Source organism: Rana temporaria, chromosome 3, assembly GCF_905171775.1.
Source record: "Rana temporaria chromosome 3, aRanTem1.1, whole genome shotgun sequence".
NCBI lineage: Eukaryota > Metazoa > Chordata > Amphibia > Anura > Ranidae > Rana > Rana temporaria.
The window spans coordinates 5209026-5236389 of NC_053491.1; the positions used below are offsets into that span (position 1 = coordinate 5209026).

The window sequence follows — 27364 nt, forward strand, 5'->3', positions numbered from 1 at the left end:
CATCATTGGTATCAGTGGGAGGAATAGTGTCCCATCATTGGTGTCAGTGGGAGGAATAGTGTCCCATCATTGGTGTCAGTGGGAGGAATAGTGTCCCAACGTTGATATCAGTACAGGGAATAGTGTCCCATCATTGGTGTCTGTGGGAGGAATAGTGTCCCATCATTGGTGTCAGTGGGAGGAATAGTGTCCCATCAGTGGTGTCTGTGGGAGAAATAGTGTCCCATCATTGGTGTCAGTGGGAGGAATAGTGTCCCATCATTGGTGTCAGTGGGAGTGTCTGGCAGTCGATCCGTACATTCGCTCGTAGCATTGGATGCGTTTATTAATCCTTCACACATAATGAACGGTCGGTGACCTTGTTGTCGGCAATCTGAGAGATTTTCATTTCCTTTCCATTTCTAATCTGAACATTTGTGTTTCCTGCCGACTTCCTTGTTTCCTCTTTTCGGCCTCCACTTAGGAATAAATGAGAGGTTGGATTTCTGGCGTGTGAATCAGAACACGTATGACGGGTCCCCGCGTACTGCGTGAGAACTCAGTGTCCCCTCCACCAATCAGAGGAGATGTCTGGTGTCACCAATCAGAGCTTGACAATGCTGTCCCCCTGCAGGATCCTGTTCTGTCACGTACCACAGGAAACGCTACATAGGAAAGGAATCTCTTGTGTTACCTGAGCAGTGATGTGTGCCGTGCTTGTAGGACATCCCCAAACTCTTCCCACAGAGTTGGGAGCAGGAAATTGTCTGAAATGCTGACGCCTTAAAGGGGTTGTAAAGATTTGTGTTTTTTTCACCCCGGCGTCCTCTTCTCCATGGAGTCTGGCCGTTGATTGGCTTAGATTGGATCGATTAATAGCAGCGTAGCCATTGGCTCGCGCTGCTGTCAATCACATCCAATAACGCGGCGCGCCGGGGGGCGCAGCCGAGTGATACAGTCGGCAGGTTTAGCGGGAGCACGCCCGCAAGCTAACCCCCTTGGGAGAGCGCTTCACATGAAGGGGGTTAGCTCTTGCGGGGAGGAGCCGAGACAGCCACCGAGGGACCCCAGAAGAGGAGGATCGGGGCTATTATGTGTAAAACGAACTGCACTGTGGTGGTAAGTATGACATGTTTGTTATTTAAAAAAATAAAAAAAAACCTGAACAACCCCTTTAACCCTGTGATCACCCCTGATGTTAGCCCCTCCCCTGCTAGTGTCATTTATACAGTGACAGTGCATTTTTTTTTTTTTTAGCACTGATCAATGTATTGGTGTCACTGGTCCCCAAAAAGTGAAAAAGTGTCACTTATTATCAGATCTGTCCGCCCCAATGTCACAGTCCCGCTAAGAAATGACTGATCGCCGCCATTACTGGTAAAAACAATTACAATTCCATAAAATCTCATAGTTTGTAGACGTGATAACTTTTGAGCAAAAAACAATCAATAAACGCTTTTTTGGGATTTTTTTTACCAAAAATATGTAGAAGAAACAAAATATATATAGATTTTTTTTAAATTTTTGGGATATATTTTAGAGCAGAAAGTAAAAAATATTGCTTTTTTAAAAAAAAAATATATTGTTTTTTTCTTGTTTATAGCGCAATAAAAAAACAACCGCAGAGGTGATCAAATACCACCAAAATAAATCTCTATTTGCGGGGAAAATAAAAAATATTGGGTACAGCGTTGCACCGGTGCACGACCACGCAGTTGTCAGATAAAGAAATGCAGTGCCGTATCTAAAAAAAAAGGCCTGGTCAGGAAGGGGGGTAAAACCTTTCAGGGATGAAGTGGTTAATTGGCTCCTCTCTAAACTGGCCCTAAAATGCATATAGATTTGGGACATTGGATTGCAAGCTCCTAGAACCAGGCATGTAATGGCCATCGGTACTGCCGGGAGTTTCCCGGTGGGCCGATGGCTCAGTGGGCCGGTTTCAGTGACAGCCAGTGGCATCGCTAGGGGGTGGCTTTTGGGGCTATAGCCCCAAACCTGGGGCCCAAAGCCCTGAGTCCCAGGGTGCCCCAACCACAGGGCTGCGGCCCACTAATGGGCCGTGGCCTTTCTGAAGCCATGGGGCGGGCAGCATGGGAGAGGGAGAGCGGGGAAGCAGCGTGGTAGAGCTGGCGGAAGAGAGAGCAGAGAGATGACATCATCTCTCACAGCCCCCGCCCTGCATCACTGCTGTTCCTGTTCCACCCTCACTGTGCAGCCGCGGGCAGCAGAGAGATTACATCATCTCTCACTGCCCGCCCTCTCTCTGGTGACCCTGATGTAAGGAGGGGCTCTCCGGGGACTCTGAGGTAAGGAGGGGCTCTCTAGGTACCCTGATGTCAGTGGAGGGCTCTTTGGGGACCCTGATGTAAGGGGGAGGCTCTCTGGGGACCCTGATGTAGGGAGGGGCTCTCTAGGTACCCTGATGTCAGTGGGGGGGGGCTCTATGGGGACTCTGATGTAAGGAGGGGCTCTCTGGGGACACTAATGTAAGGGGGCTCTCTGGGGACTCTGATGTAAGTGGGGGGCTCTCTGATGTAAGGAGGGGCTCTCTGGGGACCCTGATGTAAGGGGGGGGCTCTATTGGGACTCTAATGTAAGGAGGGCTTCTCTGGGGACACTAATGTAAGGGGGCTCTCTGGGGACCCTATTGTAAGTGGGGGGCTCTCTGATGTAAGGAGGGGCTCTCTGGGGACCCTAATGTAAGAGGGGCTCTCTGGGGACCCTAATGTAAGGGGGGCTCTCTGGGGACTCTAATGTAAGGAGGGGCTCTCTGGGGACCCTAATGTAAGAGGGGCTCTCTGGGGACTCTAATGTAAGGAGGGGCTCTCTGGGGACCCTAATGTAAGAGGGGCTCTCTGGGGACTCTAATGTAAGGAGGGGCTCTCTGGGGACCCTAATGTAAGAGGGGCTCTCTGATGTAAGTGGGGGGCTCTCTGGAGACCCTGATGTAAGGGGGGGGGCGCTCTGGGGACCCTAATGTAAGAGGGGCTTTCTGGGGACTCTGATGTAAGTGGGGGGCTCTCTGATGTAAGGAGGGGCTCTCTGGAGACCCTGATGTAAGAGGGGGGGCTCTCTGGGGACAATTACGTATAGTGTTTGCAAAATTAAAGCGGGCCCAATTTTTGTCCCAGTCCAGCCCTGGCAGGAACTGATGTGAATGTACAATTGATGTAAATTGCTAATGCTTATAATAATAATAATAATAATAATAATAATAATAATAATAATAATAATAATAGAAAATAAAAATCTCATGCAAAGTGAACAATTGTCTTAGTAAATCGCCTCCAATGATGGAAGAATGAAAGGATCAGACTATTTTCCTGAGGAATGTTGGATGAAATCCTCCAGCTTCATGTCCCTGCAGAGGTCGGGACTCAGCCAGGGACTGATATGAAGGTCCAATATGTAAATTCTGAATTGTCGGCTCTATAGAAATACCCGTAATCAATAAATCAGCACAATTGGGATCAATGACTGGTGGGACTCATCACATCCTCAGGACAGGAAAATCTGCCCCCCCCCCCCCCCCCCCACACACACACATCTGCTTTTCTAGGATATTCCTCCATGCATTTCCACCTCTGTTCCTGCATGCGGCATTAGTAGAGGAATGACATCCTTCCTTGACTTGCACCCCTGGACTGTCCATGCATCCTTCCTCGGAGTGAGGAGGAGGAGGAGGAGGAGGAGGAGTGAGGAGGGTGTGTCCAGAGGGAAGGGGAGGTCCTGGAGCTCCAGTATCAGGAGAACTCAGAGCTGTGAGGATATCCCATGGCTGGATACAAATCCGTTATGTCCCATCATAGGAGGCTACCCCCAAATCTGCCCAACCCCCAGCCTGAGGAATAGGGACCTGGAAGTCCCAGGCTGACACTTACCTGCAGCAAGGAACTCAGCTCAACTACTTACCTGCAGAAAAGAACTCAGTTCAACTACTTACCTGCAGCAAGGAACTTTTCACTACTTACCTGCAGCAAGGAACTCAGCTCAACTACTTACCTGCAGCAAGGAACTCAGCTCAACTACTTACCTGCAGCAAGGAACTCTCCACTACTTACCTGCAGCAAGGAACTTTCCACTACTTACCTGCAGCAAGGAACTTTCCACTACTTACCTGCAGCAAAGAGCTCAGCTCAACTACTTCCCTGCAGCAAAGAACCCCTCCACTTACTTGCCGCAGGGGGCATTTCTCCGGCCCCGGGTAGGATGGGCTGACACCATGCCCCTGATGATGGTGGGTCTCCGGGCTGTGAGTTGCCTGATCGGGGTGGTGGTCCTCCTCCTCTCCTTGGTGCCCTGGACCCGGAGCTGCCCCGTCCTCATCCACAGCTGCAAATGCGTCCTGGAGCGCCCCAAACATGGGGTGACTTCTACCGGGGCTCAGAGGAAGAAGGTGATCTGTACCAATGAGGACCTACTGGAGGTGCCCGACCCGGCCCTGATCCCCAACAAGACCGCCACCCTGTGAGTGTTCTGGGGTCCTGGGGGGGGTGTGGAAGGGTATGGGGTCCTGGGGGATGTGGAAGGGTATGGGATCCTGGGGGGATGTAGAAGGGTATGGGGTCCTGGCGGGTTGTGGAAGGGTATGGGGTACTGGGGGGATGTGGAAGGGTATGGGGTCATGGGGGGATGTGGAAGGGTATGGGGTCCTGGGGGGATGTGGAAGGGTATGGGGTCCTGGGGGGATGTGGAAGGGTATGGGGCCCTGGGGCGATGTTGAAGGGTATGGGGTCCTGGGGGGATGTGGAAGGGTATGGGGTGCTGGGGCGATGTAGAAGGGTATGGGGTCCTGGGGGGTTGTTGAAGGGTATGGGGTACTGGGGGGATGTGGAAGGGTATGGGGTCCAGGGGGGATGTGGAAGGGTATGGGGTCCTGGGGCATGTGGAAGGGTGAGGGGTCCTGGGGGGGATGTGGAAGGGTATGGGGTCCTGGGGGGTTGTGGAAGGGTATGGGGTCCTGTGGGGATGTGGAAGAGTATGGGGTCCTGGGGGGATGTGGAAGGGTATGGGGTCCTGGGGGGCATGTGGAAGGGTATGGGGTCCTGGGGGGTTGTGGAAGGGTATGGGGTCCTGGGGGGTTGTGGAAGGGTATGGGGTCCTGGGGCGATGTGGAAGGGTATGGGGTCCTGGGGGGATGTGGAAGGGTATGGGGTCCTGGGGGATGTGGAAGGGTATGGGGTCCTGGGGGGATGTGGAAGAGTATGGGGTCCTGGGGCATGTGGAAGGGTGAGGGGTCCTGGGGGGAATGTGGAAGGGTATGGGGTCCTGGGGGGGATGTGGAAGAGTATGGGGTCCTGGGGGCATGTGGAAGGGTATGGGGTCCTGGGGGGATGAGGAAGGGTATGGGATCCTGGGGGGGGATGGAAGGGTATGGGGTCCTGGAGTGGGGGTGGGGGTGAGGGGTCCTGGTGGGGGTGGAAGGGTGAGGGTCCCATCTGGATGAAAGTTTAGGAATTACAGTCTGCATGGAGTTTGTGTGTCTGCTAATGGAGTGCTCACCATATCCAGGAAACGTGTGCACTTCATGTTACATATATAATGATACAAAGTAACTGATCCACAAGAACTCTGTATACAATGTATCTGATCTCTCTCTCTCTCTCTCTCTCTCTCTCTCTCTCTCTCTATATATATATATATATACAATGTATCTGATCTCTCGCTCTCTCTCTCTCTCTCTATATATATATATATATATACAATGTATCTGATCTCTCTCTCTCTCTCTCTCTCTCTCTCTCTATATATATATATATATACAATGTATCTGATCTCTCTCTCTCTCTCTCTCTCTCTCTCTCTCTCTATCTATCTATCTATATACTCTGTATACAATGTATCAGATCTCTCTCTCTCTCTCTCTCTCTCTCTCTATATATATATATATACTCTGTGTACAATGTATCAGATCTCTCTATATACAGGAACTCTGTATACAATGTATCTAATCTCTATATATTCTCTGTATACAATGTATCTGAGCTCTATATACATATAGAACTGCTCCGGATTCTATTAGATTCCCCTCCTGAGCAGTCCAGACACATTCCATGTGAAAGAACCTTATAGGAGGATTATAACCCTCGTCATTTTGTTGTCATCTGTGTCCCATTGGGGAGATTTCCTATCACTTCCTGTCCCATAGACAAAACACGAGATGATTAGAAATCCCTCCAAAATCAGGGAATCCCCAAGTGTCACCAGAACCAGTGTCCCCATTGAAAGATTTCCCTTCTTCTCTTGTTTTGGTGACAACCCAAAGTGTAGGATTTTCTTTCCAGTTTAATTCCCATTTCTAATGATAAATGGGGGAAAAATAGAGAGGAAAAAGGGGAACAGACAGCGATAAAAACATAACAGACGTTCTAATCCCTCTTCACTCTATCCAAAACCCCCCAAAAAAGAAAGTTTTGCCTTTTAGTCTTTCTTTAAAGCCATTTCATGTTTTTTTTACTGCTGTGTCCCCATTGGGGAGAAACACCCTCTGGATTTGTCCCGGGGACCATTTGTGACTGAGAATGAATTCAGGGAGGACAGTCGAGTTTTGGGTGACCACCAGAGGTGACATCTGCGGTGACAACTATCACCAGAAGGGCATAGGCTTTGCATTGGGGAGAATTGTATTGCACTTCCTGTTGTGTCTGCAGAACAGGAAGTGAATGTAAATCTCCCCAGTGGGGCACAAAAAAAAAAACTCCATCCAAAGTGGAAAGAAAATTTGGGTTTTAATTGTACTTTTAAGCTGATCTCTGGATTATTTTAGTTTCCACACATCAAACCCAAGAATGTGGAATTCTGTACATTATTATATTTAGTGATTGATCTCTTCAGTATTTCTGTTATTAGTATTTTATCTCTTCGGTATTTATAATATTAGTATTTTAGCTCTTCAGTATTTATATTATTAGTATGTTATCTCTTCAGTATTTATATTATTAGTATTTTAGCTCTTCAGTATTTATATTATTAGTATGTTATCTCTTCAGTATTTATATTATTAGTATTTTAGCTCTTCAGTATTTATATTATTAGTATATTATCTCTTCAGTATTTATATTATTAGTATGTTATCTCTTCAGTATTTATATTATTAGTATGTTATCTCTTCAGTATTTATATTATTAGTATTTTATCTCTTCAGTTTTTACAATATTAGTATATTATGGGCCAGATCCACGTATTTTTATTCCGGCGTAGCGTATCGTTGTAACGCTACGCTGCCGCAACTTTGAGAGGCAAGTGCTGTATTCACAAAGCACTTGCCTCTAAAGTTACGGCGGCGTAGCGTAAATCTGCCGGCGTAAGGGCGCGGAATTCAAATGTTAAAGATGTGGGCGTGTTTTATGTTAAGTTTACTTGACCCGACGTAAATGATGTTTTTTTTATTTTGAACGGCGCATGCGCCTTCCGAGGGGGTATCCCAGTGCGCATGCTCGAAATTAACCCTGCAACAAGCCAATGCTTACGATGTGATTGTCATTCTACGCAAAGCCCTATTCGCGAAACGACTTCAGCAAACAACGTAAAATTTTCTAAATTCGACGCGGGAACGACGGCCATAATTAACATAGGATACGCCTCATATAGCAGGGGTAACATTACGCCGAAAAAAATCCTTACGGAAACGACGTAAAAAAAAATGCGCCGGCCGGACGTACGTTTGTGGATCGCCGTATCTAGCTAATTTGCATACTCGACGCGGAAAATAGATGGAAACGCCACCTAGCGGCCAGCGTAAAAATGCACCTTAGATCCGACGGCGTACTAAGACGTACGCCAGTCGGATCGAGCCCACATTCAGGCGTATCTTGTTTTGTGGATACAAAACAAAGATACGCCGGAGCAAAATAGAAGTTACGCGGCGTATCAATAGATACGCCAGCGTAACTGCTTCGTGGCTCTGGCCCTATATCTTCAGTATTTATATTATTAGTATTTTATCTCTTCAGTATTTATATTATTAGTATTTTATCTCTTCAGTATTTATAATATTAGTATATTATATCTTCAGTATTTATATTATTAGTATATTACCTCTTCAGTATTTATATTATTAGTATTTTATCTCTTCAGTATTTATATTATTGTATCGCACTTCCTGTTGTGTCTGCAGCACAGGAAGTGAATCTAAATCTCCCCTGTGGGGCACAACAAAAAAATGAGGTTTTTACCGTTCCAACTCCATCCAAAATGAAAAGAAAATTTGGGTTTTAATTGTACTTTTAAGCCGATCTCTGGATGATTTCAGGTTCCACACATCAAACCCAAGAATGTGGAATTCTGTACATTATTATATTTAGTGATTGATCTCTTCAGTATTTCTGGTATTAGTATTTTATCTCTTCTCTATTTCTATTATTAGTATTTTATCTCTTCTCTATTTCTATTATTAGTATTTTATCTCTTCAGTATTTCTATTATTAGTATTTTATCTCTTCAGTATTTATATTATTAGTATATTATATCTTCAGTATTTATATTATTAGTATATTATATCTTCAGTATTTTTGTTATTAGTATTTTATCTCTTTAGTATTTATAATATTAGTATATTATATCTTCTGTATTTATAATATTAGTATTTTATCTCTTCAGTATTTATAATATTAGTATATTATATCTTCAGTATTTATATTATTAGTATTTTATCTCTTCAGTATTTATAATATTAGTATTTTATCTCTTCAGTATTTATAATATTGTATCGCACTTCCTGTTGTGTCTGCAGAACAGGAAGTGAATCTAAGGGCCAGATTCTCGTCCAGCGGCGTATCTCTGCGGCGGCGTAACGTATCCGATTTACGTTACGCCGCCGCAACTTAGACGGGCAAGTGCTGTATTCTCAAAGCACTTGCTCCGTAAGTTGCAGGGGGGTAGCGTAAATCGGCCCGGCGTTAAGCCCGCCTAATTCAAATTTGGATCAGGGGGGCGTGTTTTATGTAAATGTACTGTGACCGGACGTGATTGACGTTTTTCCCGAACGGCGCATGCGCCGTCCGTGGAAATTTCCCAGTGTGCGTTGCTCCAAAGTACGCCGCAAGGACGTCATTGTTTTTCGACGTGAACGTAAATGACATCCAGCCCCATTCACGGACGACTTACGCAAACGACGTAACTTTTTTCAAATTTCGACGCGGGAACGACGGCCATACTTAACATTGTTACGCCGCACTTATGCCGCCATATAACAGGAGCAACTATACGCCGGCGAAAAGCCTAACGTAAATGGCGTAACTTTACTGCGTCGGCCGGGCGTACGTACGGGAAATTTGCGTATATACCTAATTTGCATACTCAACGCGGAGTTCGAGGGAAGCGTCACCTAGCGGCCAGCGTAAAAATGCAGTTGCGATCCGACGGGCGTAAGAGACTTACGCCTGTCGGATCTAACAGATATCTATGCGTAACTGATTGTAAGAATCAGGCGCATAGATACGACCGGCCGGACGCAGAGATACCACGGCGTATCTGGAGATACGCCGTCGTATCTCCTCTAAGAATCTTGGCCTAAATCTCCCCTGTGGGGCACCAAAAAAAAAATGAGGTTTTCACCGTTCCAACTCCATCGAAAGTGGAAAGAAAATTTGGGTTTTTCACAACCCAAGAATGTGGAATTCTGTACATTATTATATTTAGTGATTGATCTCTTCAGTATTTCTGATATTTTATCTCTTCAGTATTTATATTATTGGTATTTTATCTCTTCAGTATTTATATTATTGGTATTTTATCTCTTCAGTATTTATATTATTGGTATTTTATCTCTTCAGTATTTATATTCGTCTGTTTACAAATACTCTATAAATAAGATGCGACTCATGTGGATGTTTTGTAATGAAATGTTTATAAACAATTGATGATGTCAGAATGAAGATCTGTATTGTGGGCCGGCTCACACCTCGAATCGCACAGGAAACACGCTGCGCATTGCGATTCACAAGTGGTCTCGGCGCTGTGCGATTTCAGCCCATTCATCTGAATCAGCTGAAGTCACCCCGGATCACCCCAAGAAAGTAGTGCATGCAGCCACTTCATAAAATGCATAGGAACTGAATCGCATAGAACTTCTGTACCACGTGATCCAGTGCAGGCAAATGCATTGCGTTTGCGACCAGCATTTGGGTTGGTTGATTGAGTAAGGCTAGGTTCGTATCTATTTTTTTGTGCATTTGCAGATCCAGATTTGCAGATTTGGCCATTATATATATATTTTGTTTTTGTTGTTGTTTTTTTTTAATTTATATTTTTGTCTACCCATTTTTTTTTTTTTTTTTTTTATCTATTTTCTTTATTTATATTTTTGTCTGCCCATTTTTTTTTGTTTTGTTTTTTATTTATATTTTTGTCTGCCCATTTTTTTCTGTTTTTATTTTTGTTGTTTTTCTTTTCTTTTCTTGATTTTTTGTTTTTCGTTAAATTTGTTGTCTGACTATAGATCTATGTTTATCCCAGGCATGTTTGAAGCCATTTACTATTGACTGTCTCGCTACCTCTGCTGGTAGTTTCCCCCCCCCCCCCAATCATCACCCCCCTTTCAGTGAAATAATACTTTCTAAGATTACTTTTGAACTTTCCTCCAGTGAGTTGGAGGTCGTGTTCTTCAATTTGGTTTCATATTGATAAAGACCGCCTTCCTGAACCTTATTCACCCCCTTTGATGTATTTAAAGGTTTTAATCGCGTCTCCCCTTTCCCTTCTTCCCTCCAGGTCCGCTCACCACATAATGGTTGGCAGATCCTAAAGCGACATTGTTTCCACTATTGCAACCCCAAAGTCGTGCGATTTTGCCACGACTTGAAGCAATGACTGCGTATTCTTGAGGTCAAGTCGCACCAAAGTAGTGCAGGGACTGCTTTGATGTCGCTGCGACTTGAAGTCGCACAGACCTGAGCGGTACTCATTGGAAATCCTGGTGTACGACTTGTAATGCATTTATGTAGCGGGAACTGTTTGCGCAGCGCTTATTCATAATACTGATCCAGGGTCCGGTGCTTGCCGCATTCCCAGTCCAGATAGAACCCCAGGGAGTCACGACACCCTCATTTTGTCTCAACCAATCAGATCTCTCTCCTATGAAGGTGGACCCACCAACACGAGTGTCCCCGGGACAGGTCCTCCTCCATAATAATGGGCACACTACGTCTTCGTTGTATTGGGAATAAATAATCCATCCAACGTATCCATGGAGGTCCATCGTGAGAGTAGCCAGGGGCGGTGCTACCACTGGGCAAACTAGGCAGCCGCCTAGGGCGCTCTGCTGCCAAGGAGTGCCCAGCCACTGGTGGTCTTTTCTCTCTGCAGCCTGCTGATGCTGAGACTTAGTTGTTTGTTGCAGAGAGAAGAGAGTAGGAACACCGGTGGCCGGGCGGAGGACTGTGTCTGTGTTCCAACTCTCAAATGAATGGAAGCAAGCAAACATTCAGTGATGGGCGCTGGTGAGGCTGCATTTGATGGGCGCTGGTGAGGCTGCATTTGATGGGCGCTGGTGAGGCTGCATTTGATGGGCGCTGGTGAGGCTGCATTGATGGGCGCTGGTGAGGCTGCATTGATGGGCACTGGTGAGACTGCATTTGGTGGGCACTGGTGAGGCTGCATTTGATGGGCACTGGTGAGGCTGCATTTGATGGGCACTGCTGAGGCTGCATTTATGGACACTGGTGAGGCTGCTTTGATGGGCACTGGTGAGGCTGCTTTGATGGACACTGGTGAGGCTGCATTTGATGGGGGCTGGTGAGGCTGCATTTGGTGGGTGCTGGTGAGGCTGCATTTGATGAGCGCTGGTGAGGCTGCATTTGATGGGCACTGGTGAGGCTGCATTTGATGAGCGCTTGTGAGGCTGCATTTGATGGGCACTGGTGAGGCTACATTTGATGGGCGCTGGTGAGGCTGCATTTGATGGGCGCTGGTGAGGCTGCATTTGATGGGCACTGGTGAGGCTGCTTTGATGTACGCTGGTGAGGCTGCATTTGATGGGCGCTGGGGAGGCTGCTTTGATGGACGCTGGTGAGGCTGCATTTGATGGGCGCTGGTGAGGCTGCATTTGATGGGCACTGGTGAGGCTGCATTTGATGGGCGCTGGTGAGGCTGCTTTGATGGACGCTGGTGAGGCTGCATTTGATGGGCACTGGTGAGGCTGCTTTGATGGGTGTTGGTGGGCTGCAGTTGATGGGCGCTTCATTAAAAACTAGGGGAGTATACGTGGGCAGGGCAAAGGGGGTGGAGTCAGGGGTGGACCCGAGGGGGGGGCCAAATTAGGTTTTGCCTAGGGTGTCAAAAATCCTTGCACCAGCCCTGGGGGTGGCAGAAAGTGGCCCTGACCATGATGCATGGGAATAGACGGGGTGAAGCTGATAGTGAAGATGAATTCCCTCGGAGGGAGAAAGCGAAGCCGCTGACAGAACTTCCCCCGGGAGGGACTTTCGCGGGATTGAAGTTCTATAATGAACAACACATTAGAATCTGGGACTGATTCCCCTAATTATGAAGTGGCACTCTCTATGGTTTTTACAAGTGTTCATACTCTGAATCTGAAAGTGATGGACTTATTTCATATTATTAGTCAGTGTCCCGGAACTGCCAGACTCGGGAGAGCTCCTGTCCCTTAAAGGCAGAGGCGGCTCTCTAATTTTGCAAAGAAGGCGGGTCTCCTAAGGCCTCTCGCTTTCAGGGGACTCGCGGGCTGCCAAATTTGCCTGATGTATGTGATAGAATGGGATGGAATGTCCCCGGTCAGTGCCAGCGGCTCTGATAGGCTTTCCGAGTACAGCCCTCGGGTCCCCGGAAGCTTATCCTCGGAACGCACGGGGGGGTGCGTTCTGAGGATAAGACCGACAGGCGTCTCAGCCAATCAGGTTGGCCGGTTCTGGCTACCGGTAACCTGATTGGCTAAAGCGTCATCGAGGGCGGGAGAAGACATCGAGGGTCGAGGACGTGGATGGCTGACTCCAGTAAAGGTAAGTGCCGGGCGGGGGGGGGGAAGGGGCACAGCTGCGACAAAGGGCACAGTGACATCAATGGGCACAGTTGGGACAATTGGCACAGCAGCATGAATGGGCACAGTGGCGACAATTAAAGGGCACAGTGACATCAATGGGCACAGTGGCGACAATTAAAGGGCACAATGGTGACAATTGGCACAGCGGCATGAATGGGCATGGTGGCGACAATTAAAGGGCACAATGGTGACAATTGGCACAGTGGCGACAATTGATGGCACAGTGGTGATAATTGATGGCACAGTGGCTGCGTTTGATGGCATGGCACAGTGGTGTAAATTGATGGCACAGTGGCTGTGTTTGATGGCATGGCACAGTGGTGACAATTGATGGCACAGTGGCTGCGTTTGACGGCATGGCACAGTGGTGACAATTGATGGCACAGTGGCTGCGTTTGATGGCATGGCACAGTGGTGTAAATTGATGGCACAGTGGCTGCGTTTGATGGCATGGCACAGTGGTGCGAATTGATGGCAGAGTGGCTGTGTTTGATGGCATGGCACAGTGGCTGCGTTTGACGGCATGGCACAGTGGTGACAATTGATGGCACAGTGGCTGCGTTTGACGGCATGGCACAGTGGTGACAAATGATGGCACAGTGGCTGCATTTGATGGGCACAGTGAGGCTGCAATTTTTTTTCCGTTTGCGCCCCCCCAAAAATTTTGAGCACCAGCCGCCACTGGTATTTATTAACAAGCCACAGTGAACAAAACGCAAATGAGAACAGTTGACGAGTTTCAGCCGATAAGGCCTTAGTCATAACTCAGAAGAGTGGTATGGTCTTGAAGGGGGTAAAACCTTTCCGGAGCTCAAGATGGTAATAAATACGAATTGAAGGGCAATACGAAATGCAAAACAACCGGAATCCTTATTGTTGGGGGGGGGTCTGGCTTCAGTAAAGTGAAGTTGGGTTATTATGGGTTGGCGCACTTTGCTGTTTATGGTGGACATGGTTGAAGCCCACATATGGAACTGGATGGCTCTGCACCGATCTGTCACCAAATCTTATGATCTGTGGCCAAGGAGGGCGAAGCTCTTATTACTGGCATCCCGGTACACAATCACCATCTACACGCCCTTAGATGTTCACAGATCCCGGGGTGAGGCCTGGTGGGTCACACTGTGCCGTGTCCTATGTTTATGTATCACTCTTCCCTTCCTTGGACAGATATGGCTTCTTCCTTCTCCGGGGTTATCGGGGGTGACGGCCGTGTTGCTCTTACACTTGTTGACACTTGTTAGAACACTTCTGAGTTCCGCTTTGAGTCTCTGAAGTGATGTATTTTTTTTCAGGATGACCTCATACTAGATAGGCAATCCGTGCCAAGCTGGACGAACAATATGATAGTGTCGGATCATCATTCTTCTCCCTGAAGGGTCATTCCAAGTCGGGTATTGGCTGTCATTGTGACCTTACAGTGCTGGGGAGTGGGGACCTGAGTTTAGGTTGCACCCCAGATACATGGGGCCAGATTCATGTAGATCAGCGGATCTTTAGATCCGCCAGATCTACCTGTTTTACGATCCGCCGGTGCAATTTAGCGAGGCTAGTGCATGATTCATAAAGCACTTACCTCACAAATTGCACCGTCGGATCCTAACTCCCCCCGGCGGAATGCAAATTCCGCGGCTAGGGGGAGTGTACAATTTAAATCAGGCGCGTTCCCGCGCCGATTTAACTGCGCATGCGCCGCCGGCGAAAAAGCCCAGTGCGCATGCTCCAAATGACGTCGCTAGGACGTCATTGTTTTCGGCGGCTAGGTTACTTACGGCCATCCGTATTCCCGACGTACTTACGCAAACGACGTAACAAATTTAAAACTCGGCGCGGGAACGTCGGCCATACTTAACATTAGCTACCCCTCATATTAGCAGGGGTAGCTCTCCGCCGGAAAAAGCCGAACGCAAACGACGTTGAAAAAGAGCGACGGGCGGGCGTACGGACGTGAATCGGCGGTTCTCCTCATTTGCATATGCGACGTGTAAAAAAAAGCGACGACACCTAGCGGCCGGCGGGAGATTACAGCCTAAGATTCGACTGGTGTAAGTCACTTACACCAGTCGGATCTAAGGGAGATCTATGCGGAACTGATTCTTATGAATCAGTCGCATAGATCCGACCGTGGGATCTCACAGATCCGACCGTCGGCTCTCACAGATACGACGGCGGATCAGGAGATCCGCCGTCGTATCTCTTGATGAATCTGGCCCACGGAGTTTGTATATTTTCTTTTGCGTGCACCTTTTCCAGGTGGGTCCAAGGTGCTAATAATAATATAAGTGCTTCTTCTGTATGTGCAAGAGCCTTAGAATGTATCAGGGCTGTAAGAATCAAGGTAGCGCCCCCCCTAGGCTGCTAGGTAAATGGCGTTTTTGACTTCACTGTAGTGAGTGGAGCAGTGATTGATTGTTTTTGTCTGTTCTGGTCTTCCTAAGATGGGTGTTTGATTTCTCCCACCTGTCCTTGGAAGAACAATGTCCCTTACATTGGTGATCAGTGAGAAGAATGTTCCTTACATTGGTGATCAGTGAGAAGAATGTTCCTTACATTGGTGATCAGTGGGAAGAATGTCCCTTACATTGGTGATCAGTGAGAAGAATGTCCCTTACATTGGTGATCAGTGGGAAGAATGTTCCTTACATTGGTGATCAGTGGGAAGAATGTCCCTTACATTGGTGATCAGTGGGAAGAATGTCCCTTACATTGGTGATCAGTGAGAAGAATGTTCCTTACATTGGTGATCAGTGAGAAGAATGTTCCTTACATTGGTGATCAGTGGAAAGAATGTTCCTTACATTGGTGATCAGTGGGAAGAATGTTCCTTACATTGGTGATCAGTGGGAAGAATGTTCCTTACATTGGTGATCAGTGAGAAGAATGTTCCTTACATTGGTGATCAGTGGGAAGAATGTTCCTTACATTGGTGATCAGTGGGAAGAATGTTCCTTACATTGGTGATCAGTGAGAAGAATGTCCCTTACATTGGTGATCAGTGAGAAGAATGTCCCTTACATTGGTGATCAGTGAGAAGAATGTCCCTTACATTGGTGATCAGTGGGAAGAATGTCCCTTACATTGGTGATCAGTGGGAAGAATGTCCCTTACATTGGTGATCAGTGAGAAGAATGTCCCTTACATTGGTGATCAGTGAGAAGAATGTTCCTTACATTGGTGATCAGTGAGAAGAATGTCCCTTACATTGGTGATCAGTGGGAAGAATGTCCCTTACATTGGTGATCAGTGGGAAGAATGTCCCTTACATTGGTGATCAGTGAGAAGAATGCTCCTTACATTGGTGATCAGTGAGAAGAATGTTCCTTACATTGGTGATCAGTGAGAAGAATGTTCCTTACATTGGTGATCAGTGAGAAGAATGTCCCTTACATTGGTGATCAGTGAGAAGAATGTCCCTTACATTGGTGATCAGTGAGAAGAATGTCCCTTACATTGGTGATCAGTGGGAAGAATGTTCCTTACATTGGTGATCAGTGGGAAGAATGTTCCTTACATTGGTGATCAGTGGGAAGAATGTTCCTTACATTGGTGATCAGTGAGAAGAATGTCCCTTACATTGGTGATCAGTGAGAAGAATGTCCCTTACATTGGTGATCAGTGAGAAGAATGTCCCTTACATTGGTGATCAGTGAGAAGAATGTCCCTTACATTGGTGATCAGTGAGAAGAATGTCCCTTACATTGGTGATCAGTGGGAAGAACGTCCCTTACATTGGTGATCAGTGAGAAGAATGTCCCCTTACATTGGTGATCAGTGAGAAGAATGTCCCTTACATTGGTGATCAGTGAGAAGAATGTCCCTTACATTGGTGATCAGTGAGAAGAATGTCCCCTTACATTGGTGATCAGTGGGAAGAATGTCCCTTACATTGGTGATCAGTGAGAAGAATGTCCCTTACATTGGTGATCAGTGGGAAGAATGTCCCTTACATTGGTGATCAGTGGGAAGAATGCTCCTTACATTGGTGATCAGTGAGAAGAATGTTCCTTACATTGGTGATCAGTGAGAAGAATGTTCCTTACATTGGTGATCAGTGAGAAGAATGTTCCTTACATTGGTGAACAGTGAGAAGAATGTCCCTTACATTGGTGATCAGTGGGAAGAATGTCCCTTACATTGGTGATCAGTGGGACGAATGTTCCTTACATTGGTGATCAGTGAGAAGAATGTTCCTTACATTGGTGATCAGTGAGAAGAATGTTCCTTACATTGGTGATCAGTGAGAAGAATGTCCCTTACATTGGTGATCAGTGAGAAGAATGTCCCTTACATTGGTGATCAGTGAGAAGAATGTCCCTTACATTGGTGATCAGTGGGAAGAATGTCCCTTACATTGGTGATCAGTGGGAAGAATGTCCCTTACATTGGTGATCAGTGAGAAGAATGTCCCTTACATTGGTGATCAGTGAGAAGAATGTTCCTTACATTGGTGATCAGTGAGAAGAATGTCCCTTACATTGGTGATCAGTGGGAAGAATGTTCCTTACATTGGTGATCAGTGAGAAGAATGTTCCTCAGAGAATTTAGACTTCTCCTCATTTAGTTTTGAAGGATGCTTATAAAAGGGATCAAAGTCTTAGCAGACCGTAGAACCCGACCTTCGTTGAGTGTGGATTTCACGAACAGCTGAACACTCCAGAAGGAATTTGCCGGTTAAACATGGCCGGACACAGCCGGTCCATCCTCCCTGAGCGGGGCGGAGCGCTGAGATAGGTGCAGTTCGGTTTGCTTGTGTGACACGTCCAGACTCACGACGGCTCAAGTGCTTCCAGATGTGGCAGAACAGAGTCCTCCAGTGTGCCTTGTGTGCGCCAGTGAAATTCTATCCTGAGAGGGGAGAGAGCTTTATTCTAGAAGTATAAACGTTGTGTCGGTCTCTCTTCATGCCGAAGACAAGGAAAGAGTCCGATTCGGAACCGACTTTCCTGATGTGATCCAGAGTTGTTCCTGCAAGGGTTGTGCTAAGAGTTCTACCGACCATAATCCTTCCGCACTCAGAGCCGAGCAGATCCCCCTTCCGGAAGGAACTAAAGTACAAAACCTTAAAGTAAACCTAAAGGCCCCGTTCTCACCTCAGTGTAGCTGGAAGCTCCAAAACGCTGGAGGAGAAAAAAATCAAATATTCTCTATGGAGACGGTTCACATCTCCGCCATGAGTCGCCTGAAGCCAAACGCTTGAAGCTCAAAAGTATTCTGGAGCTTTTTTTGTAGCTCAAATTGGGCAGAATTGGGAATTTTTGGTGCATTTTTATTCCTATAGAAATTAATCAGAAGGCTTCCCACTTCCCTCCCCCACCTCCATCAATGAGCCTTCCCTCCCCCACCTCCATCAATGATCAATGAGCCTTCCCTCTCCACCTCCATCAATGATCAATGAGCCTCCCCTCCCCTCCTTCATTAATGAGCCCCCCTCCCCACCTCCATCAATGAGCCTTCCTTCCCCCTCTATCAATAAGCCTTCCCTCCACACCTCCATCAATGAGCCTTCCCTCCCCACCTCCATCAATGAGCCTTCCTTCCCCCCTCTATCAATGAGCCTACCCTCCCCACCTCCATCAATGAGCCTTCCCTCCCCACCTCCATCAATGAGCTTTCCCTCCCCACCTCCATCAATGAGCCTTCCCTTCCCACCTCCATCAATGAGCTTTCCCTCCCCACCTCCATCAATGAGCCTTCCCTCCCCACCTCCATCAATGAGCCTTCCCTCCCCACCTCCATCAATGAGCCTTCCCTCCCCACCTCCATCAATGAGCCTTCCCTTCCCACCTCCATCAATGAGCCTTCTCTCCCCACCTCCATCAATGAGCCTTCCCTCCCCACCTCCATCAATGAGCCTTTCCTCCCCACCTCCATCAATGAGCCTTCCCTCCCCACCTCCATCAATGAGCCTTCTCTCCCCACCTCCATCAATGAGCCTTTTCTCCCCACCTCCATCAATGAGCCTTCCCTCTTCCCACCTCCATCAATGAGCCTTCCTTCCCCCCTCTATCAATGAGTCTTCCCTCCCCACCTCCATTCACGAGCCTCCCCTCCCCACCTCCATCAATGAGCCTTCCCTCCCCACCTCCATCAATGAGCTGTCCCTCCCCACTTCCATCAATGAGCCTTCCCTCCCCACCTCCATCAATGAGCATTCCCTTCCCACCTCCATCAGTGAGCCTTCTCTTCCCACCTCCATCAATGAGCTTTCCCTCCCCACCTCCATCAATGAGCCTTCCCTCCCCACCTCCATCAATGAGCCTTCTCTCCCCACCTCCATCAATGAGCCTTCCCTCCCCACCTCCATCAATGAGACTTCCCTTCCCACCTCCATCAATGAGCCTTCTCTCCCCACCTCCATCAATGAGCCGTCTCTCCCCACCTCCATCAATGAGCCTTCTCTCCCCACCTCCATCAATGAGCCTTCCCTCCCCCACCTCCATTAACGAGCCTTCCCTCCCCCACCTCCATTAACGAGCCTTCCCTCCCCCACCTCCATCAATGAGCCTTCCCTCCCCACCTCCATCAATGAGCCTTCCTTTCCCCCCTCTATCAATGAGTCTTCCCTCCCCACCTCCATTCACGAGCCTCCCCTCCCCACCTCCATCAATGAGCCTTCCCTCCCCACCTCCATCAATGAGCCTTCCCTCCCCACCTCCATCAATGAGCTGTCCCTCCCCACTTCCATCAATGAGCCTTCCCTCCCCACCTTCATCAATGAGCTTTCCCTCCCCACCTCCATCAATGAGCCTTCCCTTCCCACCTCCATCAATGAGCTTTCCCTCCCCACCTCCATCAATGAGCCTTCCCTCCCCACCTCCATCAATGAGCCTTCCCTCCCCACCTCCATCAATGAGCCTTCCCTCCCCACCTCCATCAATGAGCCTTCCCTCCCCACCTCCATCAATGAGCCTTCCCTCCCCCACCTCCATCAATGAGCCTTCCCTACCCTCCTTCATTAATGAGCCTTGGGCACACATGACCCCATTGCTGGTTTTCTTTCTTTGGACCACTTTTGTTGGGTTCTGACCACTGCAGCCCAGGAACATCCCACAAGAGCTGCAGTTTTGGAGTTGCTCTGACCTTGTTGTCTTGTCAAATTCCCCCAAATCCTTACACTTTTCCATTTGTTTTCTGCTTTCAACACATCAACTTCAGGGACAACATGTTCTCTTGATTCTTAATATATCTCCCCACTTTTAGATGCCATTGTAACCAGATAATCAATGTTATTCACTTTACATGTCAGTGGTCACAATGTTATGACTGATCGGTGTATATCAGATCTTTAACTTGTGTAATATCTCATATTGATAAAAATATATTATTATTATTATTATTATTATTATTATTATTATTATTATAGTGCAATAAATGAATATTAGAAACATAGATAGTCTGTCCCTGTTATCTGCATTAATGGTTTTCTCTCTCTTCAAACCATTGATTAGATTTTCTTCCATGAGGGGCCAGATCATGGTGTGTGCTACAAATAGTTTATTGCTTCCAGGTCAAGGGTCGGGTCTGAGGGGGGTGAACCTGTGAGTGCAGCTGTTGTCCAAGAATCTCCAAAATGATAGTAAACAGCAGGAGGGAACATGGAAAACCATCTGCAGGCCACAGCTTAGGAGGCTTTCTTGATCTCCTGTAGAACGTAGGACGGTTATCTGCCCCTTCCCTCCCTAGGACGGTTGTCTGCCCCTTCCCTCCCTAGGACGGTTGTCTGCCCCTTCCCTCCCTAGGACGGTTGTCTGCCCCTTCCCTCCCTAAGACAGTTCTCTGCCCCTTCCCTCCCTAGGACGGTTGTCTGCCCCTTCCCTCCCTAGGATGGTTGTCTGGTCCTTCCCTCCCTAGGACAGTTGTCTGGCCCTTCCCTCCCTAGGACGGTTGTCTGGCCCCTTCCCTCCCTAGGACGGTTGTCTGCCCCTTCCCTCCCTAGGACGGTTGTCTGCCCCTTCCCTCCCTAGGACGGTTGTCTGCCCCTTCCCTCCCTAGGACGGTTGTCTGCCCCTTCCCTCCCTAGGATGGTTGTCTGCCCCTTCCCTCCCTAGGACGGTTGTCTGGCCCTTCCCTACCTAGGACGGTTGTCTGACCCTTCCCTACCTAGGACGGTTGTCTGCCCCTTCCCTCCCTAGGACGGTTGTCTGCCCCTTCCCTCCCTAGGACGGTTGTCTGCCCCTTCCCTCCCTAGGACGGTTGTCTGCCCCTTCCCTCCCTAGGACGGTTGTCTGGCCCTTCCCTACCTAGGACGGTTGTCTGACCCTTCCCTACCTAGGACGGTTGTCTGCCCCTTCCCTCCCTAGGACGGTTGCCTGGCCCTTCTCTCCCTAGGACGGTTGCCTGGCCCTTCCCTCCCTAGGACGGTTGTCTGCCCCTTCCCTCCCTAAGACAGTTGTCTGCCCCTTCCCTCCCTAGGACGGTTGTCTGCCCCTTCCCTCCCTAGGATGGTTGTCTGGTCCTTCCCTCCCTAGGACGGTTGTCTGCCCCTTCCCTCCCTAGGACGGTTGTCTGCCCCTTCCCTCCCTAGGACGGTTGTCTGCCCCTTCCCTCCCTAGGACGGTTGTCTGACCCTTCCCTACCTAGGACGGTTGTCTGACCCTTCCCTCCCTAGGACGGTTGCCTGGCCCTTCCCTCCCTAGGACGGTTGCCTGGCCCTTCTCTCCCTAGGACGGTTGCCTGGCCCTTCTCTCCCTAGGACGGTTGCCTGGCCCTTCCCTCCCTAGGATGGTTGTCTGCCCCTTCCCTCCCTAGGATGGTTGTCTGCCCCTTCCCTCCCTAAGACAGTTGTCTGCCCCTTCCCTCCCTAGGAGGGTTTTCTGGCCCTTCCCTCCCTAGGATGGTTGTCTGGCCCTTCCCTCCCTAGGAGCGTTGTCTGCCCCTTCCCTCCCTCTGACTGTAGATGGTGATAGGCCCGGACGAGGCTGTAGATGGTGATAGGCCCGGACGGGGCTGTAGATGGTGATCGGCCCGGACGAGGCTGTAGATGGTGATAGGCCCGGACGGGGCTGTAGATGGTGATAGGCCCGGATGGGGCTGTAGATGGTGAAAGGCCCGGACAGGGCTGTAGATGGTGATATGCCCGGACGGGGCTGTAGATGGTGAAAGGCCCGGACGGGGCTGTAGATGGTGATAGGCCCGGACGGGGCTGTAGATGGTGATAGGCCCGGGTGGGGCTGTAGATGGTGATAGGCCCGGACAGGGCTGTAGATAGTGATAGACCCGGACGGGGTTGTAGATGGTGATAGGCCCGGACAGGGCTGTAGATAGTGATAGACCCGGACGGGGTTGTAGATGGTGATAGGCCCGGACGGGAACGATATAGGCGTTTTGCAGACTTGGCAGTGTAACAATATGACTGTATTCATCCACCAGGAATAATAATTTGCCGTTTCTGGCGGTGATTAGGCCGGGGGGACCCATACAGAGGGCCGTGCCATTCGGCGCTATCTTCTTCCCCTTTGCACACAGTCTATTTCCTCTTTGGCCTTCCTCGCCATCATTCCCCATCTCATTCATTGTTATCTGGCTTCCCCACTTCTCCAGCTCCCCGGCTTCCTCTCCTCTCCTCTCACTCCATTGTTTTTTTGGGTTCTTTTGTTACGTCCAAAATATCGCAAAAAGCGCTGGACCCCTCTGGCATTGAAATAGTTTATTAAATATCTGCGTGGGGGAGTGAAATGATCTCCTTAAAAACAACAGACGCTTAGACGCTCCCGGAAAGGTACAGAACGGAAAATAACTCCGAAACGAGAGCTGTTTATTTTCATTTCTCTGGGCCTGGGCAGAGTTTGCTATTCCAGGCGGTAACAGGAGCCCCGGCTTCCTCCAGCCTCCCAAAATCACGCAGGAATGGTCGGCGCAATGCTACAAGAAAAGAAATAAGTTACATTTTTGCAACAACTTATTTTGTATCCCTTTATAATGTGTAAAATGTAGCGGTTGCGTTAGGAATCGGCACCGAAGAAAAGACTACTTGGGTGTGTATCAGATCAATAATTAGATAAAGTCAAGCTGGTGTGATAACAGCGAATTCAGCTCAGTGGTGGGGAGTCCACGCCGGCCCACATTTATTAATCATTTGCCATCAAGGCCAATATGGAATTTCTTTCCTGTAAAAATCATCGTCCTCTAATTACTTAGATCCCCAAACATTATTTATATATATTTTTAATCATGTAGTGGTGGCTGGTGCTCAATTTTCTTGGGGGGGGGGGGGCAGCCTGCGACCTCACAAGCTAGTAAGCCACCACCCCCCAGCCAGTCAGCCAACCACAACCCCCCCCCCCCCCCCGGTCGCTCAATCGCCACATTGCTCGCCTGTTGCCCGCCAGCCCCACACTTACCCCATCCAGGTCGTGGCTTTGGCCCCCCCTGTGTTTTATGCCGTGCCCCGGCGGTCACTTCTCCTCCAGGGCGACCAGGACTTAGGACACGCGGCTACTAAGCCACCACCCCCCCCTTCAGCCAGTCAGCCAACCACCCCCACTACCCCCCGTAGCTCAATCGGCACATTGCTCGCCTGTTGCCCGCCAGCCCAACACTTACCCCATCCAGGTCGTGGCTTTGGCGGCTTCCCCCTTGCGTCTTCTGCCGTGCCTCGGCGGTCGCTTCTCCTCCAGGCCAATCATGACTTAGGCTACATGGCTAGTAATCCACCCCCCCCCCCCACCCTCGGCCAGTCAGTTAGCCAGCCAGTCAGCCAACCACCAGCACCCCCCCCCCGCGCGCGCTCAATCGCCACATTGCTCTCCTGGCTTTGGCGGCTTCCCCCTCCCCTTGTCTTCTGCCGTGCCCCGGCGGTCGCTTCTCCTCAAAGCCAATCGGGACTTAGGACATGTGGCTAGTAAGCCACCCCCCCCCCCCCCCCTCAGCCAGTCAGCTAACCAGCCAGTCAGCCAACCACCCCCACTTGCTCAATTGGCACATTGCTCGACTGTTGCCCACCAGCCCCACACTTACCCCATCTAGGTCGTAGCTTTGGCGGCCTCCCCTTTGCGTCTTCTGCCGTGCCCCGGCGGTTGCTTCTCCTCCAGGCCAATCATGACTTAGGCCACGTGGCTAGTAAGCCCCCCCCACCCCACCAGCCAGTCAGTTAGCCAGCCAGTCAGCCAACCACCACCTAGGGGGCAGCTTTAACTTTACGCGGCATATCTCTTACGGAAACGGAGTATCTTTAATGCGACAGGCGCACGTACGTTCGTGAATCAGCGTATCTAGGCATTTACATATTCTACGCTGAACTCAACGGAAGCGCCACCTAGCGGCCAGCCTAAATATTGCACCCTAAGATACGACGGCGCAGGCTGTCGTATCTTAGCTAGGTTTAAGTGTATCTCAGTTTGAGAATACACTTAAACTTCCGACGGCGCAGATTCCGAGTTATGTCGGCGTATCTACTGACACGCCGGCGTAACTCTTTGTGAATCTGGCCATATGACTGGGATGCCATCAAAGTTCATGTGCGTGTAAAGGCAGGCGTCCCAATACTTTTGGCAATGTACATGCTTACATCGTGCCAAGCTGGACTAATATAACTATACAATACTGTTGACCTTTCTTTCACTGCATTGCTGTGCCAGCGCACTCCGCTTTTCTTTTTTTTTATGTTTTTTCGCGTTTGCAGAGAACCTGATAACAGATCTTCAGTCCATCTGCACGCTACGCTTCCTGTTCACCGGCTCGCCGACAGTGCGAAATCACCATAGAGCTCCACCCAACATAAAAATCCTCTGCTGGTTGGAATTTAGTGAATAAACACAGAAGGTTTATGGGAAACGCGCGGCTCTCCTGCTGATGTCATCATTCCGAGTCCATCATGATAGGTCCTTATGTCACATACTTTCCCTTACGGACATTCACATTTCTTCAGGACTGATCTGGCATTGAACTCCATTTGTCGGGACTCTCACTGCCGGGTCCAGAAAAAGGTCAAGAACTGAATATACTGAACTGTACCAGAGTCAGTATGTATCTGAAGCAGCCTGAAACATGCTTTATATTATAATATATATATATATACAGTATATAATCAATGCACAGAAATATGCTGCATTAAACGTGCAGTAACACACTGGAATATAGTGCGTTAAACATGCAGTAATGCTCAGAAATATACCCCCAATATTTCACCAACGCTCCCTAATGGGGCTCCTAAAAAAAAATCAAAAAAAAAACAATGGGGTGGATTCAGGTAGGGGCGCGCACTACTACGGAGGCGCAGCGTACCGTTTTTACGCTGCGCCTCCGTAAATTACTTGAGCTACGCTTCATTCACCAAATCATTTGCTCCGTAATTTGCGGGGGCGTTGCGTAAAAGTGGCCGGCGTAAGCGCGCGCAATTTAAATGATCCCGTAGGGGGCGGGAATCATTTAAATTAGGCGCGTTCCCGCGCCGAGCGTAGGGTGCATGCACCGTCGGGAAACTTTCCCGACGTGCATTGCGGTAAATGACCTCGCAAGGACGTCATTTGCTTCAAAGTGAACATGAATGGCGTCCAGCGCCATTCACGATTCACTTACGCAAACGACGTAATTTTCAAACATCGCGACGCGGGAACGACGGGTATACTTAGCATTGGCTGCCCCTGCTAATAGCAGGAGCAGCCTTACGCAGAACCCGATGAACGTAAACGACGTAAAATGCATGCAGGGCGCGCGTAGGGTTGGGAATCGGCGTTAGTATGCAATTTGCATACTATACGCTGAGCACAACGGGAACGCCACCTAGCGGCCATCGCAAGAATGCAGCCTAAGATATGCGGGCATAAGAGCCTTATGCCACGCATATCTTAGGCTGCAGTCGGCGTAACAAGGTTCCTGAATCAGGAGCATTCGTTACGCCGGCGCAAGTAAGCAATTGCGCTGCGTAACTATGGTTACGCAGGCACAATTGCTTCTTGAATCTGGGCCACAGTATATAATCATAGGCGTGCGCACAGGGTGTGCCAGGTGTGGCTGGGCACACCCTAATCACCCTGTGTGGTGCACATTGTACCGAAAAATACTACATTAAACTGACACTAACGCACAGAAAAATACAGCATTAAACGGCACAAAACACACCAAAATATACTACTTTTAACGTGCACTAATGCACAGAAATATGCTGCATTGAACGTGCAGTAACACACTGGAATATACTGCGTTAAACATGCAGTAATGCACAGAAATATACCCCCAATATTTCACCAAAGCTCCCTAATGGGGCTCCTAAAAAAAAAAAAAAAAAAAAATACTGGGGTGGATTCAGGTAGGGGCGCGCACTACTACGGAGGCGCAGCGTACCGTTTTTACGCTATGCTCCGTAAATTACTTGAGCTACGCTTCATTCACGAAGCATTTGCTCTGTAATTTGCAGGGGCGTTGCGTAAAAGTGGCCGGCGTAAGCGCGCGTTTTTTTTTTTGTGCAAAAAATAAAAACCGCAGAGGTGATCAAAAAACACTAAAATACATCTCTATTTGTGGGGAAAAAAATTATACAAATTCTGTTTAGGTACAGCGTAGCACGAACGCGCAATTGTCATTCAAATTGCCTACAGCGCTGAAAGCTGAAAAATTGGCCTGGGCAGGAAGGGGGCATAAGTGCCCCCCCCCCCCGGTATTGAAGCGGTTAAAGAAGAGCTAAAGGCAACACTTTGGCCCAGATTCACATATAATTACGTTGCTCCTGGGCAGCGTAACGTATGTGATTTACGTTACACCGCCGCAGGTTTACAGCGTTAGTGCCTGATTCTCAGAACACTTACCTGTAAACTTGCGGCGGTGTATCGTAAAAGTGCTCGGCGCAAGCCCCCCCAATTCAAATGGGGCGGGCACCATTTAAATTAGGCGCGCTCCCACGCCGAGGGTACTGCGCATGCTCCGGGTAAATTACCCGACGTGCATTGCGCTAAATGACGTCGCACCGACGTCGTTTGCTTAGACGTTAACGTAAATGGCGTCCAGCGCCATTCACGGACGTCTTACGCAAACAACGTAGATTTTTTTAAATTTCGACGCGGGAACGACGGCCATACTTAACATTGGCTGCGCCTCATAGACCCAGGGGCAACTTTACGCGTCGGAAAGGCTACGGAAACAACGTAAATTCTCTGCGTCGAGCGCGCGTACGTTCGGGAATCGTCGTAATTTGCTAATTTACATAAGCGACGGGGAAAACGACGTCCGCGACACCTAGCGGCGGGAAACAAAATTGCATATAAGATCTGACAGCGTAAGAGCCTTACGCCTGTCAGATGTAATGGGTATCTATGCGTAACTGATTCTAATAATCAGGCGCATAGATACGCCGGGCCAGATTAGGACTTACGACGGCGCAAATGGTGTTGCGCCGTCGTAAGGCCTTTGAGAATCTGGGCCTTTGTTTTTTCTAGTTTTGGACGGATCTCCTTT

The 27364-nt window shown here is 48.7% G+C and overlaps 1 protein-coding gene across 1 annotated transcript in view; it reads left to right on the forward strand.

Annotated features, from left to right (window-relative positions):
- The first annotated feature begins 3739 nt into the window (after positions 1-3739).
- Positions 3740-27364, forward strand: part of ADGRA2 (adhesion G protein-coupled receptor A2) — a 258205-nt gene continuing 234580 nt past the window's right edge. The window contains exon 1 of the mRNA XM_040342182.1: positions 3740-4446. Within this exon, the coding sequence (XP_040198116.1) occupies positions 4202-4446 (245 nt within the window). The 5' untranslated portion in view covers positions 3740-4201. The remainder of the gene's footprint in view (positions 4447-27364) is intronic.